Source organism: Drosophila nasuta, chromosome 3, assembly GCF_023558535.2.
Source record: "Drosophila nasuta strain 15112-1781.00 chromosome 3, ASM2355853v1, whole genome shotgun sequence".
NCBI classification, from domain to species: Eukaryota; Metazoa; Arthropoda; class Insecta; order Diptera; family Drosophilidae; genus Drosophila; species Drosophila nasuta.
The window spans coordinates 41,748,039-41,771,921 of record NC_083457.1 but is presented as its reverse complement, the minus strand read 5'-3'; the positions used below and the strand labels follow the sequence as shown (position 1 = coordinate 41,771,921).

The 23,883-nt window shown below is 40.5% G+C and overlaps 2 protein-coding genes across 3 annotated transcripts; one reads left to right on the top strand and one right to left on the bottom strand.

Annotated features, from left to right (window-relative positions):
- The first annotated feature begins 4,495 nt into the window (after window positions 1–4,495).
- LOC132790717 (mediator of RNA polymerase II transcription subunit 14) lies at window positions 4,496–10,180 on the top strand. Of its 2 annotated transcripts, none has more exons than XM_060799363.1 (8): window positions 4,496–4,866; window positions 4,929–5,494; window positions 5,548–6,039; window positions 6,146–6,513; window positions 6,574–6,808; window positions 6,867–7,499; window positions 7,557–7,861; window positions 7,925–10,180. In XM_060799363.1, the coding sequence occupies exons 1-8, from the start codon at window positions 4,703–4,705 to the stop codon at window positions 9,788–9,790; spliced, it is 4,629 nt and encodes a 1,542-aa protein (XP_060655346.1). In that variant the 5' UTR covers window positions 4,496–4,702; the 3' UTR covers window positions 9,791–10,180. The 2 variants fall into 2 exon arrangements, with proteins under 2 accessions (XP_060655346.1, XP_060655345.1); XM_060799362.1 differs by having other exon boundaries at window positions 6,864–7,499.
- On the bottom strand, window positions 9,926–16,930 carry LOC132790718 (SEC14-like protein 2). The gene is made up of 6 exons (XM_060799364.1): window positions 16,175–16,930; window positions 11,806–11,875; window positions 11,693–11,736; window positions 11,515–11,632; window positions 10,639–11,454; window positions 9,926–10,572 (listed from the first exon to the last, which is right to left on the bottom strand). The coding sequence occupies exons 1-6, from the start codon at window positions 16,226–16,228 to the stop codon at window positions 10,430–10,432; spliced, it is 1,245 nt and encodes a 414-aa protein (XP_060655347.1). The 5' UTR covers window positions 16,229–16,930; the 3' UTR covers window positions 9,926–10,429.
- Window positions 16,931–23,883: the final 6,953 nt, after the last annotated feature.

The window sequence follows — 23,883 nt, the reverse complement described above, 5'->3', positions numbered from 1 at the left end:
TACAAGACATTAATATTTTAAAATGTACAAGGCAATAAAATTACTTTGTGTTTTAGGCAGCTTTTGGGAATATCTTTCAAATGTATTAAAATATAATTACTAAATAGAAATTAAGTATTTCATAATTTCAAACTAGAATTTGACATGTTTTCTCATTGTTAAAATTAAGTAAATAAATATATAAACAATAAATATTTCTTGAAAGAAATCAAAATGGAAGTGGAGGAAAAAAATGAAAATAAAAACGTGTTAAAATTGTTAATTTGATGATATTGGAATAGTTTTTCAAGTTTTCAAAATGATTCATATTTTTTTTAAGAATTATTAATTTTATGTTGAAATATGATGCAAATATAAACGATGATTTACAGGAATATCCGCAAAGAAATATAATATATATAGTATAAGAATATACAAAAAAATTTAGTTCATGGAATAAATATAGTACGTGTTCTTCGTAGAAATCTCTAGAACATGATGATTGTGTTAACCCAAACGAATTGTTATGGCCTAATGAGTTGTCAGCTATTCCTTGTGTTGTCTTCTTGGCCACTTACGCCTCATCTCACCGATGGCCTCGACCCACGCACAGTGGAAACAAAGAAATCAAAATGGAAATGGAAATGGATGAAAAGAAAAGTGAGGATAAAGACGTGTTGTAGATGCGCCTGGATGTTGATGGCGTTATGTCTGGCGCCAACATGGAAATGCAATTTGAATGCTAGGGTCAAGTTAGGCCAGCGAAACAGCTGAGTTTTTGTGGACCAAGGAAATGTCGACTGTGGCATGGGACAAAGTAAGCAGGCAGTAAGTAGGTGGTTGTCATGAACTGAGAGGGGAAGGGAGATGATGTCTGCGAATGGATGCTTTGTAGGGGTAAACAATGTGACATGTGCTAAAGACATTCGTGGCAGCCACATCGACTTTAATCACGGCAATTAATAAAACAGCGTGAGTGAGAGGGAGAGAAAGAGAGAGAGAGCGTGAGCTTGGCCATGGCCTGTGGCACAAAGGAAGGAAGTGTCTGCCACAGAGCTCAAGTCCAATAAGCTACCAGAGAGTAAAAAGCAAAAGTAACACCATCACCCAGAGCGATGCGATTCTTGAAACTGACGCGACTGGCGGCCATAAATCTATTTTGGTCCTGGTTCTCCATACTCTCCAGCCGCCAATCTCTCCCAGTCCCGTAGATGGGGGCCTCACTTGCTGCGCAATTGCAGTGCTCACTTTTTGTTGTTGTTGTTCTTCTTATTTTCCTTACTCGTTCATGTTGCAGATGCTGTGGCTGTGACTGTTGCATTATTGAGTGAGGCAGACTCTTTATTTTTAACTGCTGCAGCCACGACGCTGAACAACGGTTCTTTGCGTAGGTAAAATGCAGTTGGAGATGCGGCCATAAATTCCACACAACACAGCGAAGAAGAAGCTCTTTCAATTATTTACACAGAGATAAAGAAGCGCAAATCTTCTTAATGTGAAATTCAACAGCCAGTGAAAACACTCGCCAATATTCCTCAACAATAACAACAAGAACAACAAATTAAGTTAAATATTTTTTTACGCCTTTCGCTTTTTCATTCGCTGTGTTGTTTGTGTAAATAATTTTATAATCGATTTCAAATGAAAGTCTTTTTCGGCTTGCGGTTTACCATAAATTATCTGTTAATCTGCCACAAATTGTTCAGAGTTCATTCTCGATCTCGCTATAATTATTCTCTTCCCGGAATACGCTTCTCCTCTCCTCTTCTCTCTCAACTTTAGCCACATATGTAGTCAATCTACTCGTCACCCAATTCTTGGGGCGCATCCTGTTTACAGGATTCATTGGACAATTACTCAACTCGAAACATTGTTTATAGTTGGAACACAATGACGGACTGTAAAGTGGTCGCTCTCTCTCTCTCTCTCTCTCTCTCTCTCTCTCTCTCTCTCTCTCTCTCTCTCTCTCTCTCTCTCTCTCTCTCTCTCTCTCTCTCTTGACTCTGGGGCCGGATATGCATGTAATTCCTGCGCCAAAACGGAGTTCGGAAAATAAGAGAGAGGCGAAAACATCATAAAGTTCTATTTTTAATGCCACGACGCAAGGCGGCCAACGTTTTTGATACGCTGGCGGATTTTGAATTGGGGGAGTTGTCGAGAGACAAGGGGCATGCCAAAGGGGGGCGGGCTCAGAACTCTAAATTTGAATTTGAAGTGCAAGTGAAGCGACCAAACGGAATCATAGGTGGCAGCCACTTTGCGAATGGGAAACTGGGAAGCTGAAGCTATCGAGGGTTGACTTTGCTTGGCATGTGCCGCTGCCACTTGAAGCTTGCCGGTGGCAGAGTGGGGTGGAGGGGGAAGGGGAGTGCAGCACGCGTCAGGAAAGAGTGCAATGCATCTGCATCGAAGAAGGCAACCTGCAGCCAACATTATGATGATCCCAATGTATGGCTGAGCTGTAAATAAATGTGTTTGTATAGAATTTGTATATCTCCTCCACAACAACAACAACAACTACTAGCGTGTCAAAATTCAAAGAAACAAAAGCGGAAATGTTGTTGTTTTCTTTATTTTTAACAGCAACAAGGGAAAAACTAAAACAAAAACATCAGCCGCATGTTCATCATCGTCATCGTCATCATCATCATCATCACGATCGTCGCTGTTGAATGTTTTTATATGGCAATTGAAATGCTTTTGGTCATTGAACTTTTGTCTTTTATTAGTCTATATCTAAGGCAAATGTATGCAGCTTGGCATTTAGTCAAATATAATTGCTGAACTATGATTAGGAAATTAGGAATTAGGTATTAAGAAAGAAAAATGTTGAATGAAGATTAATTTTCCGTTGACTGAAGTTAAAATTTTTTTGGCTGAATAATCAGCATTTACTTAAATATAATTACTTAACTATTTAGATCAAACATCTTTAAGTTAATCAGATCACCTTTAATTTTAAAGTTTACTCTATGTTAAATTAATGTTTTGATTGAAAATTCTAAAGACAGAAAAGTTAGCATTATAAATTTCAATTCAAGATTTCATTACGATTTTCTTACATGCTTACAATTGTGTGAATCTGGATGGATTTAGCCTATGATGATATTCTATTGATTATTCATAATCCCCTAATGTCATTTAGAACCTCAAAATGATATCCCTTTGATATGCAATAACGCAGTGCATCGTTGTTGGCAATAACTTTGTCCATTTCAAAACAATATATTGCTGGCTCATTAGAATAAACGAATTTTGTGACTTTGCCAACTTCATTAGCTAAAAGAAACAAATCTATTAAAATACATTAAACATGCTTCTTAGGCATACACTTACCTAATTTGGTAATATCATCCATGTGAGCTAAGGCCAACTTTTTACAACCCATAGCAAATTTCTGCTCAACCATTGGTAACTTAACAAAATAAGTGTAAGCTCTTTCATCACTTGGATTGTAATACATTTCTCACGCCAAAATTTCGATAATTTATTAAATAAATTATTTTTTAAATGACAGTTGAGTTCCAGTTAAAATTTTGAGTACTTTGAATAATCAAGTTCCTTGATTCTTGGTTCTGCTAAATGTTAAAGTCGTGTTGTAAATCATTCGACTCTCATTCTTCATAGTGTTTGCCTCATTTATGCCATTTAGGATTTGAAATGTATACCCTTTAGATACACAATAAGCCAATGACGTATCATCCGTAATAATTTTACTGATGTCAAGGCAGAATACTATGGGATCCTCCGTATACAAGTAACTTGTTCGTTCGGCCACATCTTTAGCTATATTTACGAATTGAAATATCCGATATGAAATTGTCTTATATTTTATCTTACCGAGGTGAATTAAATCGACAAGACTTGCTGATCGTAAATTTTGGCAACCTACGGCAAATTTTTGATTTAATAGCGGAAATTTGACAAAATAAATAAAAGATCTTTCGTCATGTGGATCGTAATACATAATTTGGATATTTTTTTTATATTATTTTTTTAAAATTTAGGTCTAAATGACAGTAAAAGAGAAGCTGAGCTTAACAACGAAATTCATTCAATAATAATAATAGAACCAGTTTCATATCTATTTATCTATTGCAGCATAAAAAGCCATTCAGAATTTTACCATTTATTTAAATTTCAAATTATTGTAACCGCCATGCACAATATATCGACAGTTACGTTATCGATTTGGCAAATATATCGAGAACACGCTGCTGTGCTACGATCAATTGTTTGTTCTGTAGCTACATTTGAATGGATGAAAATTATGTTGTGCTGATGTCTACTTTTCTCTATTATGATGACGAGCATAATTAACATTCATATTTTAATAACAAATAAATATAAAAAAATATTTATAATAAAGTTTGAATGGGTTTCCCAGTATTTAGGTGGCGCCATCTGTGTTACGTTGCTGTTGTTATGTTTGCCACTATTTGTGGCAAATTGTGTGACCAGCCTCCTTGCTGTGGGGTATTTTTAATATATTTAGTGTTCATTGAAATGGCATATTGTGAAATGCAACTTGCGGTCACGCTGCTTGCACGGCAAAAAATTAACAAAGTTGCTGAAATTCTCGCAAAAACCAATTGACAAAGTGCCGAAAAACTATGAGTGGGACATTAAAAGGATAAAGCAATATTAAAAACTGAACGCAAGTTGCTTGCGTTGCTATTTGTGCAGTTAATTGCAAGTGTGAAAAAGTAGCGTAGTAAAAAACATGGCGCCTACGCCGCTGCCGCTGGAGCAAATGCCCGGTGCAAACGCTGGCTATTTGCCAGCTGGGCAGGAGGGAGGACCGCGCATCAATACCATGTCGATGTCCGTGCTAATTGATTTCATTATACAGCGCACATATCACGAGCTCATGGTGCTGGCCGAATTGTAAGTTGTTCCACACAGTTGCACTCCACCAATACTTATTGGGAGTTGTTGTTGTTCCACAGGTTGCCACGCAAAACGGACATGGAACGCAAGGTGGAAATCTATGCGTATGCGGCGCGCACACGGCATTTATTCACACGTCTCAATGCGCTGGTCAAATGGGGCAATTCCGTCTCGAAGGTGGACAAGAGCTCACAGATCATGAGCTTCCTGGACAAACAGAATATGCTCTTCGTGGAGACGGCGGATATGTTGGCGCGCATGTCCCGCGAGACGCTAGTGCGGGCTCGTTTGCCCAACTTTCACATTCCGGCCGCTGTTGAGGTCTTGACCACTGGCACCTACAATCGGCTGCCCACGTGCATCAGGGAGCGCATTGTGCCGCCCGATGCAATTACGCCGGCAGAGAAGAAGCAGACGCTGTTGCGCCTCAATCAGGTAATACAGCATCGTCTGGTGACGGGCAAATTGCTACCACAAATGCGTGAATTTCGCATACGCAATGGACGCGTTACATTCGAGATTAAGCATGAGTTTAGCGTCGCTCTCACCGTCATGGGCGACAATCCCGATGTGCCATGGCGTCTGCTGGACATTGATGTGCTTGTTGAGGACAAAGAGACAGGCGGTAAGTTAAAGAAAACTTCCTAAAATACTAAACTAAACATTTCAATTCTTTAGATGGCAAATCGTTGGTGCATCCGGTGCAGGTTAACTACATACACCAACTGATTCAGGCGCGTCTCGTCGAGAATCCCAATGCCTTGAGCGAAGTTTACAATTGCCTGCACTATTTCTGTCAGTCGCTGCAGCTGGAAGTGCTATACACGCAAACGCTGCGCTTGAACTACGAACGCTTAGACGACAACAATGTCAATGTGGAGGAGTATGTGCCGGGTGTTAAGCTAAGCGTATCTTATTGGCGTGATCTCAAATCTGAGCTGGGATATCGACTCACCGTTCAATCGGATCCCAATGAAGTGGGACGACCTTTGGCTGTGGTCCACATGCCTTCGCTGGGCGCCAAAGAATCCGCCGAGGTGGCTGAACGTGCCGTGCGCTCCGAGCACCTTTCGATGGAACGCTTAATTGTGCACACTGTTTATATACGATCAGTGTCGCGATTAAGTGATCTCAAGCTGGAGTTCCAGGCCTTCCTCAAAGACGTTGACTGTGAGTGTAAATGTTTTGGTCATCAGCTGCACCAAGCAAAACAAAGTTGATCTAATTAACTGATACTTGATTGATGTACTCCACTAATATCCTATCTCTCTTTTAGTTAATTTGCAAGGCACTCCAGCGATTTTAACAGTGCCTGTGCTATCGCCTTGCTTGCGAGCCGAGCAGATTCACATCACCATTGATACGCACACGGGCATGTTCCGCTGTCATGTGCCCAAGCACTTGGATTGCCCCATTACAGATGATATGCAAGACTGTCTGAATGGCGATCGCAGCAAGCTGCCTGCTTTGCTGTCGGAGCTACGCTATTGGATCACTCACAGGCGTTGCGAGAAAACGCTGCAACATTTGCCTGCCACAGCAACGGAGACGTTGCCTTTCCTCACGCTGCCCGAGCAGGACTTGTTGCAGGCTGGACGCCACAAGATCTACGTGAAGCTGCATCGTCATCCCAATATTATATTGGTAAGTTTAGCAAGTAAATTTCACTTGCAATTTTTCTATAATTACTCCCACTTTTTTCAGGTGGTACAATTGAAGGAGAAGAGCGCAATGCCTAATGAAATGGAGTACACTTTCCACTTGGGCTTTGTTGTATTTCAAAAGGATGAAACCGATGTGGTGGATGATTCGGCCAAGCAGCTCGTTTCCATTGTAACGCAGCCACCTTCGGAGATTCCCAAATTCTATACGAAACTGATGCGTCTCATTGAGTTTGACACTTTTGTGGCCACCCATGGCCCCGGCACTGAAGTGGATGGTTAGTCAAACTCACTTTTAGTAAATCAGCTCCCATTTAACCAACTCAATTTCAGCAGATTTATCACCACATAAGCGCAAGTCGAATGGCGACATTTTGGCACCGCCAGCCAAGCAACAAAAGACCATCTTTCCCGCCTACTTTATACCCGAATTGGCGCACGTTGTGGCCATGTGCGATGAGAAGATACCCTTCTTGAACCTGGCACAAACGCTATCCAAGTTTCGCATTCCGCATAGCGGCCTGCAAGTGGAGGCAAATGCCACATCGCTTGTGCTCAAGATTCTAGCATTGCCAAAGCCAGGCGCCAATCAACCAACGACTGCAACTGGCGAAGCTAAACCAACGCCAGCACCAGCTGCAGCTGCTACCAACAACACTTCAACTGCACTGCCCAAGATAGAGCCACATGTCTGGGATGACTTGATGCGACGTGTGCTGTCGATTTCGGTGCGTTCGCAAACTAATAAGAATAGCCAGGTGCGCATCTGGGTTGTAGAGTTTGTATTCTACAGCACCCCGCTGCAGAGCACACATCAGAAGGAACAAGGCAATCGACGCACAGTGTATCTAACGTATGAGCAGGCGAATCATGACTTCTCCAAGACTGTCGAAGATCTGCTCAACGATTGGTCCAAGATTGTCTATCTCTACACGCTTGTGCACGACTTTTCCGAGCAGTTGCGCAACAGTAAGACAAACTTAAGTCACTTCTTTGAGTAAGTCAACTAATTATGTGTTTCCGCAGAGCGTCTCAGCTTGGGTGACATGCTTGTGGTCAAGTCGTATAGCTATGTGAATCTGTTGCTGGGCTATGGACCTAAGAAGGAAGTTACCTGCAACATTTACTGGTCGGTGCAATCGCATGGTTTCCGTCTCACCTTTGTCGGTGGCATTTCTGCCGTCAATGCGCACTCCATGATGCGAGATCAGCTTGCGCAACATCTGAATCAACAACACAGCCTCACGACCATCGCACACATACTGCACGAAACGTACAATCCAATGAGCTCCATTGCCAAGTTGCCTGTGCTGCCCCTACTTGGCATTCCTGTAAGTTGACCTAACTTTTCATATGGATGTACTTGATTTAATGTTCACCTTTACCCCTCTCAGCGTCCTCAGGTGCCGGTGCTGTCGTTTTGCATGTTGCCACAGTCTCCTTGCCTCATGCGTCTCACCTATCAGGCGGTCTACTGTCTGGAGCTACGCTTCCGTGCCAATCGACTCGTCTCCATACGCGATGGCGTCAGTCGCTTTGATCGCAATGCCATCGAGGAGATTACACCTATACAGGGATTGAAGGCATTCTTGTCCAAGTACGTGGATGAGTCTGCTGTGTATCGACGTGGACCTCAGGATGATGACAATCCGCTTTCACCCATGGGCATGGAGGATAACTTTGGAGGACCAAGCAGTGTAGCAGGAGTAGGTGCTGGTGGCTCGTCTCCATTCTTGGGTGCCGGCATGCGTGGTCCACAATCGCCTAGAGATAGTGGACTGCGTTTTCCAGCCCCGCACACGCCGCCCTCCAGCTCCAATCCGCACACACCGGCCAGTCCGCATCCCAGCGCTGGTGGCGGTGGTGGCAGCGGTGCCCAGAGCCATGCCAACTTTAATTTGACATCTCCGCCGGCACCGCATATGCCGCATCAGTCGCCGGGCGGCTTGATGCCCTCGTCACCGCTGAATCCTCAGCCCAGTCCGCACATGGTGCACAGTCCGGGACCCAATACGCTGTACATGCAGAGCCATCAGGATTCACCATTCACAGCCATGTCGCCGGCGAACAACAATTGGCCCGGCTCGCCCAGCATGCCACGCCCCTCACCACGACCCGGTCAGAGTCCCGAGCACAAAAGCACTGGTGGCGCAGGTCAAGGAGTCGGTGGCGATCGAGGCACGCGTGCAAGTCTGAATCGTCCTTGGCCAGGAGCTGTGCCCACGCTGCTCACGCACGAGGCACTCGAGACGCTGTGTCGTCCCAGTCCGCATCCCAACAAGGACATCAATGTGGCGGATATGAGTCCGCTAGAACGTTTTCTGGGATGTGTCTACATGCGTCGGCAACTGCATCGCAACATCCAGAGCGAGGAGACATTGACGGCGCTCAACTCAACGGAACCGGGCGTGGTGCTCTTTAAGGTGGATGGATTGCAGTGCCAGGTGACATTGAATCCCATGCATATGCAGTCGCTGCACTTGAAGGTAACCCAATTGCCACCGATGCCCGACAAACCCACGTTCCAGCTGAGTCCCGACGATCTGCTCGTCATCGAGCAATATTTTGACACCCGCGTCGCTGCCCCGCCGTATCGCCCTAACGCGTTGCACAGCATTTGCCGCTTGCTAAACCAACCAGGACATGTGCTTAAGGATTTCATACAGATCATGCGACTGGAACTGAAACCCGAGCTAGGCGGCGATCAACTGAAGTGGACGGTGCAGATGTGCATGCGGATGCCGCCCTCGGCGCTTCCGATTGTGCCCATTGGCAATGCGTGCGTGGTGCTGGGACGCATGAAGATACTGTTCTTCCTGCACATCACACGGATACCGTACAACGGCAAGGACTGGAAGGATAGCCCCTCCCTGGTGCTGCCCATCGTGCACGATATTGCCACCAATCTGACGCAAGTGGCCGAGCGACGCGAACAGGTGCAATCTCCACTAATGGCGGCTGCCAGCCAACTGTTGCGTCGCTTCGCTGACTATGGTGTGCAGCAATGCTCACTGTTTCCAGCCATCTCGGATCTGCTGACCAATCTGCCGCTCACCACTGATCTGCCGCCACCGCCTCCAAATCAATCCATTGGTCCGCCAGTTGGTGTGGGTGTAGGCGTTGGAGTCGGCGTCGGAGCTGGTGTGGGAGTTGGTGTTGTGGGCTCGAGTCCGAATCCGATGATGCCGATGCAACAGCTGCCGCCACAGGTGGGAGGACATGGCCCGCAGATGGGTCCGAATCCTGGGGGTCCGCAGTGATGAAGGCGCAAGCGCCGCGCCTCATCGCAGCAGCCTTGAGGCGACAACCTGGCGCAATTGCGACCAAGCCCCAGAACACACACACAGTTCAACAGGAACAGCCACAGCAACCACAAAACAATAACAACAAGAACATTGATCATTATCCGTTTTATTTATTATACATAAGTGTCAGACAAGTTTCCAAACATTCACTTGCGATGATAACAAGAAAACTCAAAAGTCACAAGTCCAAATTAAGAACAAGAACAAGTTTAGGATCGAGAATCTAAAATTCAGAATCAGAATCCGGAATATACATTACAATAAACAACTATATTGTACAGAAGTGCACTCGAAAGTAGAGGGACACACACACACACACATACACATAATAAAGCACTAACTAACTGTAAACTGTAACTGTAATTGGTAACTACCGTAAAACGCTTTCACTTCAATTATTTATCACAAAGTTTTTGTTCCACGCCGAGCGTATCTGTTTCGTATCTGTTGTGACTACTTGCACCGAGGTTAGTATATATGGTTGTGTGATTATGGTACATCATACCCTACATGTTTGTATTTATATATTTTCTAGGGTATAACTCTTCAATCTGCTGATTTTTGGCTTTGTTTTTGGCTACGGCATCCGCTCACTCATTGCTTGCCCACCAGCTGTGTGCTGTCCATTTGTGCGGTCAGCTCACTGATGCCCTCCTCCTCCTCGGAGATGAGATCGACCCAATAGCGCAGCTTCTTGCTGCGCAAATAGCTTGCCGAGTTGTCGAACACAACAGTATCTGTGTAAGATGCAAATCTATCTTGTGAATTACACTCTTTGGAAATACGATTTATGTCCAACTTACATGTTGTGTTGGGTCGCGTCGAGATGACACCGACTTCGTCCATTTCATTGGAGTAAACTGTGCCCAGCGGCACTTCGCTACGCTTCTCGCCCGTCTTCTCGTCCACGCTGTAAATGCCAAACTTGATGTCGTAGTCGAAAGTGCGGAAATTCCACGACAGCATCTGCTGCTGCGGCAGTTGCTCGTTCTCCGGCTGACTCTTCACCTTGAAGTGCAGCTTCAGCTTGTCACCCTTGGCAACCTGAGCCTCAGTGAAATCCTTGTCACTCTGCTGATTGCTCTGATCAATGTACAGCTCCTCGGGCAGCTTGCCACCCCAAATCATCAGCGATTTGCACTGAGGATCGCCCAGTTTGTCGACAAGTTCACCGCCCCAGCTCTTGGGAATGATCTTTGCATCCACGTGGGAGAAGAGCTGTTGCTTCCACTTGTCTGCCCCTGATTTGTAGATGTGTATCTTGCTGGTGGTGTTCTCATCGAGGAACTTCTTCACAATGTTGAATGCCACCGAGAACAGTTTGGGCGCATTGATAATGTAGCACATTTTCAGCAGCTCCGGAAAATTGGCTTCGTACTGCTTCACCGAGGAGATGACCACTTCGGCAGCTGGTCTCCAAGCGTACTGTTTGAGGTTCAATCCTTCGCAGTCGAAGAAGACCACGAGTTGACGTGCCTTCCAGCCATGCTTGAGACTCTGCTCATAAGCGTTCTTCATGAAACGTTCCAGCAATAGCACCAAATACTTTTGGAACTCGAAGCGTGTGACGCAGTGCATCATGCCCCAGATGTCAAAGTTGGCAAATGGACAAACAATCACTGCAAGTGAAAAGAAACTTATTAAGTAAAAATAATTAATTGAGAGCTGTCTGTGCTTACCCGGCGATCCCTCGTTGTCGTAGCCCATGAGGCCATATGGCAGATACTCTCGCAATGCCTGTGGCGCCTCCCACTTCTCAATGTTGTCCACGTTCCACATGGCTCTCGTTTTGAGGCACTGCAAGAGGAAGGGAACTGAGTAATTTAATTTGATTATCGAATGCGCATTTCTACTTACTGCTCTGAGCATTTTCTCAGCTGCATCCAAGTTCCATTTGCGAGCTGAAAGTGATTAAGAAAGTGGCATTTTAATGGAATAATGCAAGTTCCAGGATGGGGCAGATGACTCACCTCGCAGCCAGCGCAACAAATAGTAATCATCATGGGTCTCGTTCAGCTCAGCAGACATCAGCTGACGAAACTGCAAAAATTGCAATAAGGAAAACGATAAGCTTTAATTCCCAATTCCTTTGTTCTTTGTGTTTGTTAACCTTGAGATTACTCTAAATGAACGTCTTTTATAGCTGCATCTAATCTTGAGCTAAACACCGTTAATCTTTGCTAATAATATTAACTGATAATCATGTGACTGTGGCATATTGCAGGTCTAGTTAATACGTGTAACAATCTTGACTTCAGTCAATCGACAATCGCTATTTGAAAATTTGTTTCGCTTGGCGCTCGAAAAGTTGTTTACCTTAATAACTGTTAATTTGGCCTTGACTCAATGCCAATTCAAGTACCCTACAATAAACTCGAGTGGGGTATATTTTTATAAGGTATTCCATATTGATTGTTAAACTCGTTTAAAGCGGCCATAAAATATTGTTTGAAAATAGAAAAGAGTATCTGATATTTCGGTAGTCCAAACTTGTCTTAAACAAGATTCGATTTCCGCTTTATCTGAAGGTTTTTCTTTTGTTTTGTTTTGTTTTTTATGTCAGTGAGTCAGCACTTGAGACAAATCTTGTTTCTGAATAATTTATACAGCCGGCAACTAATTGGTTAGAGGTACTTTAGGTACGGATAGTTACGATCGTCTATTAATGTCAATACAATGAACATTTCAATTCGTGTTTCGAATGCTTAATTGCTCCCAAAAATAAAGCGGGCAAGGGTGCTGGAGCTTTGCTTTATTATAGTACTTGGCAATCACTTGGCTAAAAACGGCTAAGCAGCGCTTAGCTCGCTTTAGTTTAGACCACACAAGGCACTTGAAATTCAATAACGAGGCTAACACACACACACAGCTGTCTGTTGGCTGTGGAAGTCGCGTCGTCACTTGCCAGTTGGTCACTTGGCCAGGTTTTTTCTTTGACTTGACCAAGTCGTCGCTCCTCTCTCTCTCTCTCTTTGAAACAAAGTCGTTTGGGGTTTTTATTGCTGTTTGCGCAGCTTGTTGGCATCTGCAGAGAGAGGGACGGGGGGCACTGCAAGTGTTGTAGTTTCATTAGCGCTGCGCATTTTTGGTATAACTTCCTCATAACTCACACGAGGCTTACTAACTCACAGCTGCCCATTACCATTACCATTTCTGCTTTGTTCTGTGTTTTGAATACGACCGAACCAAGTTTTTTTTTGGTTGAGTGTTGTAAATAAGTTTGACTGCAGGTACTTGTAAAAATGAGGCAATCATCGAGCAAACTTATTATTATTATTATACACTTTGAAGTTTCCATTTTTGCTTGATTCTCGTTAGGTTGCAAAAGAGTGCACATTTAGGCCCAAGACTCTAGTGGCCTTTTAGCCACTTGTTAGCCCCTTGGTCTTAATCAAATATTGATTTCGTTTCGATGGGTCTTTCCATGCGAAAGAAACCAGTTGGTTAACGCAAAAAATAGTTAAAATAACAGAACTCATTAGCATTTTTACAAATAGCTCAACAACCGCTGATGACTGATGACTCGACATTTTGACGGATGAGGTAGACACATTTTTTTAAACGAGATTTCACTGCAAGTACAAGAAAAATCTGTTGTACGCTTTAGAAGCATTTCCTTTTTAGGATCTGGCTACAATTTTCCAAAATTCATAAAAATTTTGACTAGGTGTGACGATAGGTGGGCAAAACTGACTTCAGTTTACGCTAGTGAAAGTTTAAGTTAAATTTGGGTTTAGATTTTGGGATCATTATCGTGATACAAGCAACGCATTTATCATCTTTCCCTTCAACGATTTTCAGGGATTTCAGGGTCAAGTCTAAAGTAACAATTGATGATTAATTCAGTCAAAAAGCGTGAAATTTAGCACTTTAAAGATCAAGAACAACAATTTGGCAAATGCACTTTGATCACAAGCACTTATAAGGTGCACAAAAATTTTTGTCGAACAATTAAACATCTTTGCAACTAATTTGCAAGCCTTGGTCACATAATTTCAAAGATCAGAGATCCTATAAAAAAAAGCAGTTACTCTGTGTTGAGCGCAAAGTGAGTCAAGGTGGAAAATTTTTAAAGGCAAATGATTCACATACCCAGTTTTGCGGTTTTTAAGGGGAAAGCTTAATAGACCTAGTACTCCATAAATACAAAAAGAGTGTTTTAATTACATTTTTATCTCTAATCTGGTCAAAAGGAACGCAGTAAGAGATCGCCTAAAGTCGGTTTTGTGATAGGTTAATGACGCCTTCTAATTGCGATTGCGATATAGTTTAGCTTTTGCTTTTGTTTTTGTTTTTCTGTTCGCCCGGCCATGAAATGACATTTGTAATTGTGACGCTTGCTAAAATGCTTTTAGCCAGATCATGGCGAGCAACTTGGGGAGGTCAGAGGGGATTAGAGGTGGGTGGTTGCTGGGTTTGTTGTGGAAATATCAGCCGAAAGCATCTGCCAAGAATGCAGCCAAGGCAACAACAAGTGCAAAAGTGGGTCGCACATGCCGCTTGAACCGGTTCGGTTTCCATTTCAAATTCAATTTCGATTTCAAATTTTCATTTTTCATTCATTTGATTATTTGGCTGGCTTTTCGTGGGTCGTTGTCACTTGACTTAAGTTATGGCCTGTGGGCGTGGCCGAGGCGGCGGTCAATATTCGCTTTGCTGATTTATTCGCCGACTAAGGAAATTTTCGTAGCTATTGCAAAGAACACTCGACGACGACGTCAACAAAGCGAAACAGCTGCACGCAAGAACAACTTCTTGTTGCTTTTGTTGTTGTTGATGTTGATGTCGTTGCAGTTTTATTTTTTATTGACTATCGGCAAATCCGGCACAGTGTCACAGTTGCATGCAAATCCATGCGGAATGAGATAAAATGTAACGCAATCGCAATGCAATTCGTGCTGTCGTCACACTTGAATACTCAGTCATCGCATCGATTTGTTTACTCAACTCTTATAATGCGCAATTAATCATATTTTTATGGCAAGCGCTGCTGGCAACTGCTGCAAGGCCAAAGAAATCGTTGACTGCCATGTTAAATTGTGCAAAAAGACACATCTCAACCACTTTTTAATATCAAATTGTAACTGGTTTGTCGATTATTCACTTCAATGTTATTTCCCAGACTTAAATATTCCTGTTCTACAAATGTACATATAAAACAAGTCGAGATAAACTAACTTAGTCATTGCATTTTACAAGCTTGGAATTAGAATTATTTAATATAAGACGAGTTTTTCTTTCTCGCTAGTCATCGAGATTTATAATTACACCTACTTTGTAATCGTATAATATCGTATTATTATCAATTCATTGCCTGTTTTTCTGTTGGATATCTGCCAATTATTTATAGATTTATCAGTGTTCAATTATAATAACAACTTTGTAACTGCTGTCAAATGACAATAAAAAAAGTTACTATGACACTGCAAAAATATAAACGCATTTCCTTGTAATTTTCAACTACTTGAAGCAATATAGTTAATGCCTAGAATATTTATGGAAATGTGAATAAGAACCTATGAGTTTTTAAATGTTCGTATTAAATAATTAATAAGATTAGAAAATGTATTGCGAAACTTTGAAATAGGAATGATTCACAGAACTCATGCATCTAATTAATTTAAATAATAATTAAAATGAATAATAAAACGCATGAATAATACAGAAAAAATTTCCCAATCATAATAAAATTATGTAAACATATAAACCACCAGACCCCTTATTATCAATAGTCATTGCCAAGTGCACAATTGAAAAATAAAATATTGTTTATCGTTGCGGAACCGATAAACAGAGGTTCTGAATAATCATGAATAATAATATCAAACAAACAAATTTTAACTTTGAAACTTTCCAAACCCAAAATTCAAAAAAAAATAATATGAAGGAAGCAATTAAATTTTTTTTTTAATATATTAGAATTGTGCAAAAATAAATCTTGGCTCTTGAAAGCCACTAGCTATTAAAGTTACATTTTTTAGTGTCATATAGTTTTGAAACACTGTTTACTTAAGAATTGCTGACATCGTCAGCATTAATAAAAGTAAAGTTATACAAAAATCTAGATTAATCGTTATTTAACATATATGGTAGCAGCTGCAAATATTTGGCAATACTCCCATTAGCATTTAACTTTATTTGCGAACATTCTAATCTAGAATCATTTTGATTGATGATCATCGCCCACACATTGTCGCTTGTGAACCAATGTGCGGGTAAATGAGTTAGAACGAGAGCGCAATAAGTATAAAGCTCAAAGAGAAGCTTTTGCTCTTCCATTCCGTCCCCCATTCATTTACCACAATGCATTGTAGCCGATTCGCTCTCTTTCGCTCTCACCTGTTCCAATGTTTTGCGCTGCTCTTCGTTGATTTCGGGTAGTGGACCAGACATTATATTTTATTTATTTATTTAAACCAAAGTTGTTAAAATGTTGCCAATTTAGTATGTTATGCACACACTGACTCACACACACACGCACTCAAACTAACACTGAGAAACACACTGAAACTTGAATTTCTTTTGCGTCGCTTTGTTATTGCTGTTGTTGTTGTTGTTGTTTCACACGCGAAAATTGTTGGCTGATGCTTCGGTTTATTTTTTTTCGGTTTTTGGCTTTGACTTTGGCGATTGTCGGTTTGCTCGAGGGGAGAGGAGCAAGGGGGACTGGTGTCTTAAAAATAATAACAATAAAAACTTTCTACAGTTGCGTATAGCTGTTGTCGATTTGGTCAGCCTGTTGCATATTTTCAGCGTAATTATTTTCAATTTGATGATTTGTAACTCTTTTTTAACCCAAATAGCGTCGCATCCGACCGGGTCAAGCACTCAAACTCGAAACTCGTACTCGTAGTCGTAATAACAATAATAATAATTATAGTTGCATTTGTAATTGTGCTGCACGCACTGAATACACACACACAATTAAGCCGCAATTAAATTGTCCCCGTTTGTTTATATATTTTTATGTTTTAGCCTTTTCTGCGTCAGAATATTTTTATTTGCGTTTTATTGTTGTGATAAACGAAGCGACCAGAACCGAAACAAAGGGAAGCTCTCCCTCCCAATGCGTTGCGTTTGGCGAGCGGCGTCGAACTGAGGCCCAAACAGGCGCCACATTGCTACTTAAAATGCCGCAGACACTCTGCACTTGGCACTCGCTCCACTATTTCCATTGCTTTACTCTCTCAATGTCGAAGCAACGCTTTGCGTGTGCAAAGTGCGCAGAGAGCGATATCAATGTTCTGAGCGCTCTCTCAACTTGTTGCTCTCTTACTTTTGGCGTTCTCTTTGTATCTTCATTTATGTCGTTGTCTCTTGTATACTCTAATAAGCATATTAGCACAGTCATGTCTTTGGTGCTTCCTCTTCCTATTATTCATGCCCTCACCTTGCACTAGATCAAGACCAAGTCTTGTTCTAATTTAAATCATTGAATTTAGTCATTGTGTTCTGGTGTCGCCTGATTGAAAGCTTGAAATTTATGTGTGTTTACTAATTCATTGTATTTGTTTTTTAGTTAATCGCTGGAGTTATCAACTTAGGCTAATTGATTGCAGTTTATTTTTGGTTGTAGATAGCAACATTGTTTTGGGTTTGTTGGCCCTAGAAGTGTATTTTTGTTGTTGTACGAAATTATAATTTCTTATTTGCATTTTGATTTTTTGCGCGTTGAAGTTTGTTGGTTGTTGGTTTTGTTAGATAAGATAAGCAATGAGTTCAAGTGAACGTCATTACATTAGCAGTATTCAAGAAATTGTTTGGCATAGTAGCTTTATCTGGCACTCATAAGTTAAGTAGTTCGTTGTTAATATTCTTAGCTTTATTTGACATTTTACTGCCAACAAGAAAGTTAAGAAAGAGATAATCAAATATTAACAGTAGCAATCAGATATTTAGCTTTGTTAAATACGCATTTTCATTGCTGGTTAAAAGTATGCAACCATTTTGCAATGTTCAAATATTTGTTGTGAACGCTAGGTGGCGCTAATAAAAAGCTTTATACGATTATTTTACCAACGCTAGAGGACGCATTGGTTGGTGTTTCACAGGGTGTTGCTGTTATACTCGATACCTAGGTGGCGCTAATTGCGCAAGAAACAGCCTAAAAGGCTGCATCACTTTTTTCCACAAGAGTCAATGGCCCGAACCAAGTGTCGTTTATGACCGATTGTACGATGTCTGTTAGAATTATGCAGCTAATATAAATAGTATATATTTATATATAAAACAAATCAATTAATTAATATAATAATTGCCCAGTCTGCGTTTCAAAATTTTCCATCATCCACACTCAACAGTTTGTTATGAGTGTTTAATGAACTTGTTTGTGGCCTCAATACATCCTGTGGATATTTTAATGTTCCGCATCAGGTCTTGTATTTTAATAATCATTAAAAGAGGTGCGAACATTTCGCTCGACGATTTGCGGCACTGATTTATAAATTTGCAAATGGAAATGATTTGATTAGCGCCAATGCTGACGTCGAAGACGTCGACGCCGACGTCGACAGCGACAACGACGCCAACGCAAATCAGCTGATGGGGGTCGATCTCAACAAAAGAGATAAAGAGAGATAATGAGAGGTTTGCCCTGGCAACATCCTCTGGGGGCAATCAGTTGCATATGGTAAAGTTTATTCGCACTTGAAACTGCGAATTTACTACTTTGCGTCACAGAAATGCCAAAACTTAATAATTCAAAAGTACATATTGAAAAATTGGTTTATAAAAACAAACAATGAACCGATGATGGGCAGAGGGACGCGACGTGGAGGGGGATTGGTCTCAGGGGGGGAGATGCCAACACATGATAGGCGTAAAATTTTATGAAATTGTTGAAATTTTCAACTGGCAATTAATGAGATAGCAAATTCAATTTGTTGCCAAAGTCGCAAAGAGAGAAAGAGAGGAGAGTAAAAATTATGACAGCGTTTCTATTGTTTTGTTGTTGCTGCTGATTATACGCGAGATTACGTGCTAACGGTAAAATTGATTAAACATAATCGAAAATTCTATTACGAGCCTTGTTGGTATATCAATTCTAATACTAATTCGAATTCTAATGCTAGTCTCGGGCATCGTCATCGAGCATCGTAGATATTTCAGCAGCTTGTTGATTTTGCGAAAAAAAAACACAAAAGGCGCATCAATGAAATTCAAAACAAAAACATATGCCACAACACGTGTACAACTAAAAGAATATATATATTGGAATAGGGTAGAACATAATTGCCACGATTATTGGCATCACAACGGGCGATGGGTCAGAGGTGAGCGCTGACAAAGCGTTGAGTTGCCACATCAACACTCGGACCACATCGATCCCTTGAGCCCATCGGCTCATAGTCCACACATCGATATCAAATCCAATTCGATTCCAATTCCAATTCGAATGAGTACGGGAATGCGAATTCAATAGTTTTTGGGGCCAGCTGATTCGACATAAACTACAAACTGCTGGCCAATTGGTTTATGGATTTGCCGTGTATCAAACGCTCGTTTAATTTACTGCTCACGGGGAATTACTTCGTCCGATCTCTGCCCAAGAGGATTGTCAGTTCTTCTTTTTTTCAGTACTGATGTGGCGCAGCGTGGGTGCGTACAAAAAAACAAGGCGCAATTCGAGCTAAATACACGAGTACACTGCAAATAAATAAGCTGCCAGACAAAAGACATAAAGTTGCCCAAATTCCCCCCTCCGCCTCGTACAGCCTCCCCCTCTTTAGGTGCCCACATTTGCGGGCAATAGCTTTCGGCACTTTGCACTTGAAATTGCCAAAAATGATTGCTGTCGACCACCCGCAGTCAGGAAAATATTGAGAGAGAGAGAGAGAGAGAGATCGACGGATCGACGTCATGATCCTCATAATGATGCAGTCAGAAAACAAATTTAACAATTGCAAAAGTTCATGACGTTCACAACCTGTGAAACGTTGTGTGCCCCACACAATTGTGACGTCACACATCACAAACATAACGTGTGCCCCACGAGGCAAGTGTGTGGTTTTCCAATTATTTGCAACATTTTCGCAATGCCGCGAGGTCTATTTTTGGTCGATTGCTCGAGATGGGATGGGATGGGAAGAAAGTGCTGCTGATAAACAAATAAACGATATACAATAACATTTACTCAAATCATCAACAAATACTAGAATACCACCGAACTCAACTCAACTCAACTCAACTCAATATTATATCCCAAAACAGAAACAGTTCACTTAATAATAATCTATTTGTTGATGCCATGACGAGGATCTCACAAAATTGGCTAAGTACATTCATACCCAGATCTTTGAATATATATATATATATATATATATATTGAATATATTACAGAGATTTCTGCTGGGCATTCCCGATGTTCCGATGTTAATCAGCATCGTTAAATGATTTGCAATTTATTAAACGTGATTCGAACTTCTGCCGAATTTGAGTTGAGAACATTATTTCGAATCTTATGAAATTCAACTGATCATTTCTAAGAACTTTACTCTTACCTCGAAATGTTCTTTGAGAAATGTGCTTAACGAAATTTGCTGCTTTTCTGATTTTCATTTTGTGGAAATTCCTTGAATGATCTATGACTTTACACAACTAACGAAGGAAAAGTTGCATGTGCCAATCAGTTAGCTTTGCTTTCGTTAGTTATTGGTTTAGTTTTGTAAAAGTGAAATTTCTTGGATCAAAACCATATAATATGTTAAGTAAATATAAACAATAGTACGCATTTTACTGCTTATGCTGAAAAGAAGAAATTCTCATGAATGAATAAATAATGAAGAAATTCTCATTCAAAAAAAGGTTATCTGTAAACATATTCATCTCAATATATTTCTATTAGTATAGGAATGTCATTTTCTGGCTTAAACTATGCCATTTTCAATAGTTTTGGAAAAAACTAAAGCTTCGCTATAATGTTCTTAGAAAATTGTGTATTCAGCTAATAATTTAAAACATTTTTTAATTAATATGGCAGATATACGTGATGTATAAGATATTCACAAAAAAAGATTATAAGCATATTCTTCACAATATTTTTAAAACAATGTTTCTTAACAATCATAATAAAACTTTTCTTTTCTATTATACAACTTTTCACTGCAGAATTGACACAAATTTTGTATTGAATATAAATCATCTCTTAAGATTTTGGTTTACACTTCATTTAATATTATTATCAATATTATAAATATAAAATATTTGTTGCTCCTACCGAAATTTATACTAAAATTCTTAGCGTTGCAATTAAGGTCTAGTGGTAAAAGATTTGCTTGATTTGCTCTCACTTAAAATACACATATCAAAGCACCTTTTTAATTAGCATTTGATGGACAAAAAAACGAATAGACTCTTAGTATTATCCATTTAAAAAGTGAAATTTGTTACTAGCAACTTTGGGATTAAAAGGGTTAATTTCGTCTTTCACTTTATTGAATATTTGTTTTTATACCATTTATTTTTGCTATGAAGTTATTTAGCTTCGCCCTACATTTAATTCAATATTGAATTTATTATTTATTTATTTGTGCTATGAACTCTTTTAGGTTTCCTTTGCACTTTATTGGATAATTAGTTTTATATTGTTTTATTGCTTTACACTCAATTGAACCTTTTTTGTATATTGGAAATATGTATGTATGACGAAATAATTTAAAAATATGTATATTATTTATTATTATTATTTTATTGAAATAACGAATCAATTCCTTATTGCAATGAAATGAGCCAGAGCGACTAAGGCCTTCAAGTATTATTTATTTAATTGTTTTATAGACTTTATGTATAAAGACAAGATTTTATAAGATTTCCTATACTGAATGTATATTTATTTTTGCTCTTGGAACTTTCCTTTATTGTCGATACTATTGCGTTCAGTTCAATTATAAATTCAATGTGTTGATTTTGATAAGACAAATCGAGTAAATAGTTTAACGCATTGGCACAATAAATAAATTCACACATTCTAGTTTGTGAGGATGACTCATGACGAAGACTTTTCTTTTTTTCTGGTTTTGTGTTCTCTTTCAATGAATGTGCTCGCATTCCCCACAAATTTCTCGATTTTTTTTTGTTGCCGCACGTGTCCTTGCATACATGTGAAGGATCTCTGCCCTGCACTTGGTCATCCCAAAATGCCTTTTTTTCGATGTTTCTCCCCACTGATGTTTTGCTACCTCACGATGATGTTGATGACGATGATGTGCGTGCAGTTGGGCCTAATCCGCGTTTTAGCCGCCTTCTCCGTGCGTCGTTTAATAGCCAGTGTCAGTATTATCCTTGCTCGGTCCGAGGCAGGAAACTGTTGCTCGCCGTCGCGCCCATTAATAGAGGGCGAAAGGCGGAGGCAATGGCAATGATGCGGCGGATTTGTGTTTCCTGCTTTGGCCACCGCCTGGCTTGACAAACAAATTAATAACAAAACGAGGGCAAACTTGGCAACGTCTGGCAAACCTTAGAACGGACGAAGCCCAACCCCAGCTGAGTGACTGAGACTGAGACTGAGAGTTGCCCTCCTGCCATTGCTGATCCTGGTCATAATACGCGTAATTTTCCATTGTAAGCAAATGGACGACGACGACGACGGCAGCGGATCAAGTCGAACCCTAGACGACCAGGGAATCCTGTGCGTTGTGCGTTGTCCTTGATGCCAATGCTCGACATAATGACTTTTGATTACAGCGCCATTAAGCGAAGCGCTGCCCAAACGATGTGTGTGCCATAGCCACAACTACAGCTACAGCTCCTTGTACATCTGTTTGATTTTATTCAGTTTGCTGTTGTTGTTGTTATACCCGCTACTTAATAAGGTAGAAGGGTATTATAACTTTGTGACTGCAGGAAATGTATGAACAGGCAGAACGTGGTGTCACTGATCCCATAAATTATAGATATTCTTAATCAGAGTCAGCAGTCGAGACGATGTAGCCATGACTGCCTTTCCGTCTGTCTGACTGTTTCTTTGTCTGCCTGTCTGTGTGAATCACTGGATTAGGTTAAGTTATTCAAGAAATACTTTTGTATGGAAATTACTCCTACTGCAATGGGGTGTTAGTTACTTTGGCTGACAATCTGGTATATTTTGCAGTCAATCGATATACCAAATATAGCTCTCGGTATATTTCAGTACTTTTGGAGTATATTAGTTTGGTATGCTTTGTACTCTATGGTATATTTTGAACTATATCGATATACCAAATGTCTCTCTCGGTTTATTTCAGTCTTTTTGCGGTATATTAATTTGGTATACTTTGCACTCTATGGTATATTTTGAATGTAGTTCTATGTCGATATACCAAATCTAACTCTCAGTATATTTGAGTATTTTTTCGGTATATTAATTTGGTATGCTTTATACTCTGTGGTATATTTTTAAGTAGTATATCAATATACCAAATATAGCTCGTGCTATATTTCAGTGATTATTTTAATTTAATATACTCTATGATATATTTTGAATTTAGTACTTACTATATACCAAATATAGCTGTATGTATATTAATTGCGGTATATTAATTTGGCATACTTTGTACTCTATGGTATATTTTGAATGTTGTGCTATATCAATATACCTATATAGCCATTAGTATATTTTTAATATTTTTGCGGTATACTAATTTGGTATATTTTATAATGAATACTGCACTGTTTGGCTTTTATTCACAATATGTAGCGGGTATCTCGCAGTCGAGCACACTCAACTTCTTACTTGTTCTGATTGTTGTTGCTGTTGTTGTTCGGTTTGCCTCCGCAGGATGTCGCTGGCTCGTAAATATCACCCACTGTGCAATGGATAAGCCGCATTAGACGCAATCCCAATTCAATCCATTCAAAATGGCAAATTGCCAGCCACAAACGCACACACACACACACACACTCACATACACACACACGCACACTCCAATTACGTTAATGTTGCTCTCGTACATTTCCCCTCTTAAATGTTTTACCCTCCCCTCCCTCTCTGGCGCTGTCCTGCTCACTCCCCCCGTTTAACTGAAACTCAATTGCGTTTTAAGTGTCCTTAGCTGTTGCTACAGCTGCTTCTT

What these genes read in the sequence shown, in the direction of transcription:
- LOC132790718 (XM_060799364.1), bottom strand. Translation starts at nt 16,228, where the DNA reads ATGTCTGGTCCACTACCCGAAATCAACGAAGAGCAGCGCAAAACATTG. An exon ending in TTTGTTGCGCTGGCTGCGAG is followed by an intron (nt 11,737 to 11,805) that starts GTGAGTCATCTG and finishes AATCACTTTCAG; the next exon opens with CTCGCAAATGGAACTTGGAT. An exon ending in CGACAACGAGGGATCGCCGG is followed by an intron (nt 11,455 to 11,514) that starts GTAAGCACAGAC and finishes TTTCACTTGCAG; the next exon opens with TGATTGTTTGTCCATTTGCC.
- LOC132790717 (XM_060799362.1), top strand. Translation starts at nt 4,703, where the DNA reads ATGGCGCCTACGCCGCTGCCGCTGGAGCAAATGCCCGGTGCAAACGCT. An exon ending in CTTCCTCAAAGACGTTGACT is followed by an intron (nt 6,040 to 6,145) that starts GTGAGTGTAAAT and finishes TCTCTCTTTTAG; the next exon opens with TTAATTTGCAAGGCACTCCA. An exon ending in TTCCGAGCAGTTGCGCAACA is followed by an intron (nt 7,500 to 7,556) that starts GTAAGACAAACT and finishes GTGTTTCCGCAG; the next exon opens with AGCGTCTCAGCTTGGGTGAC.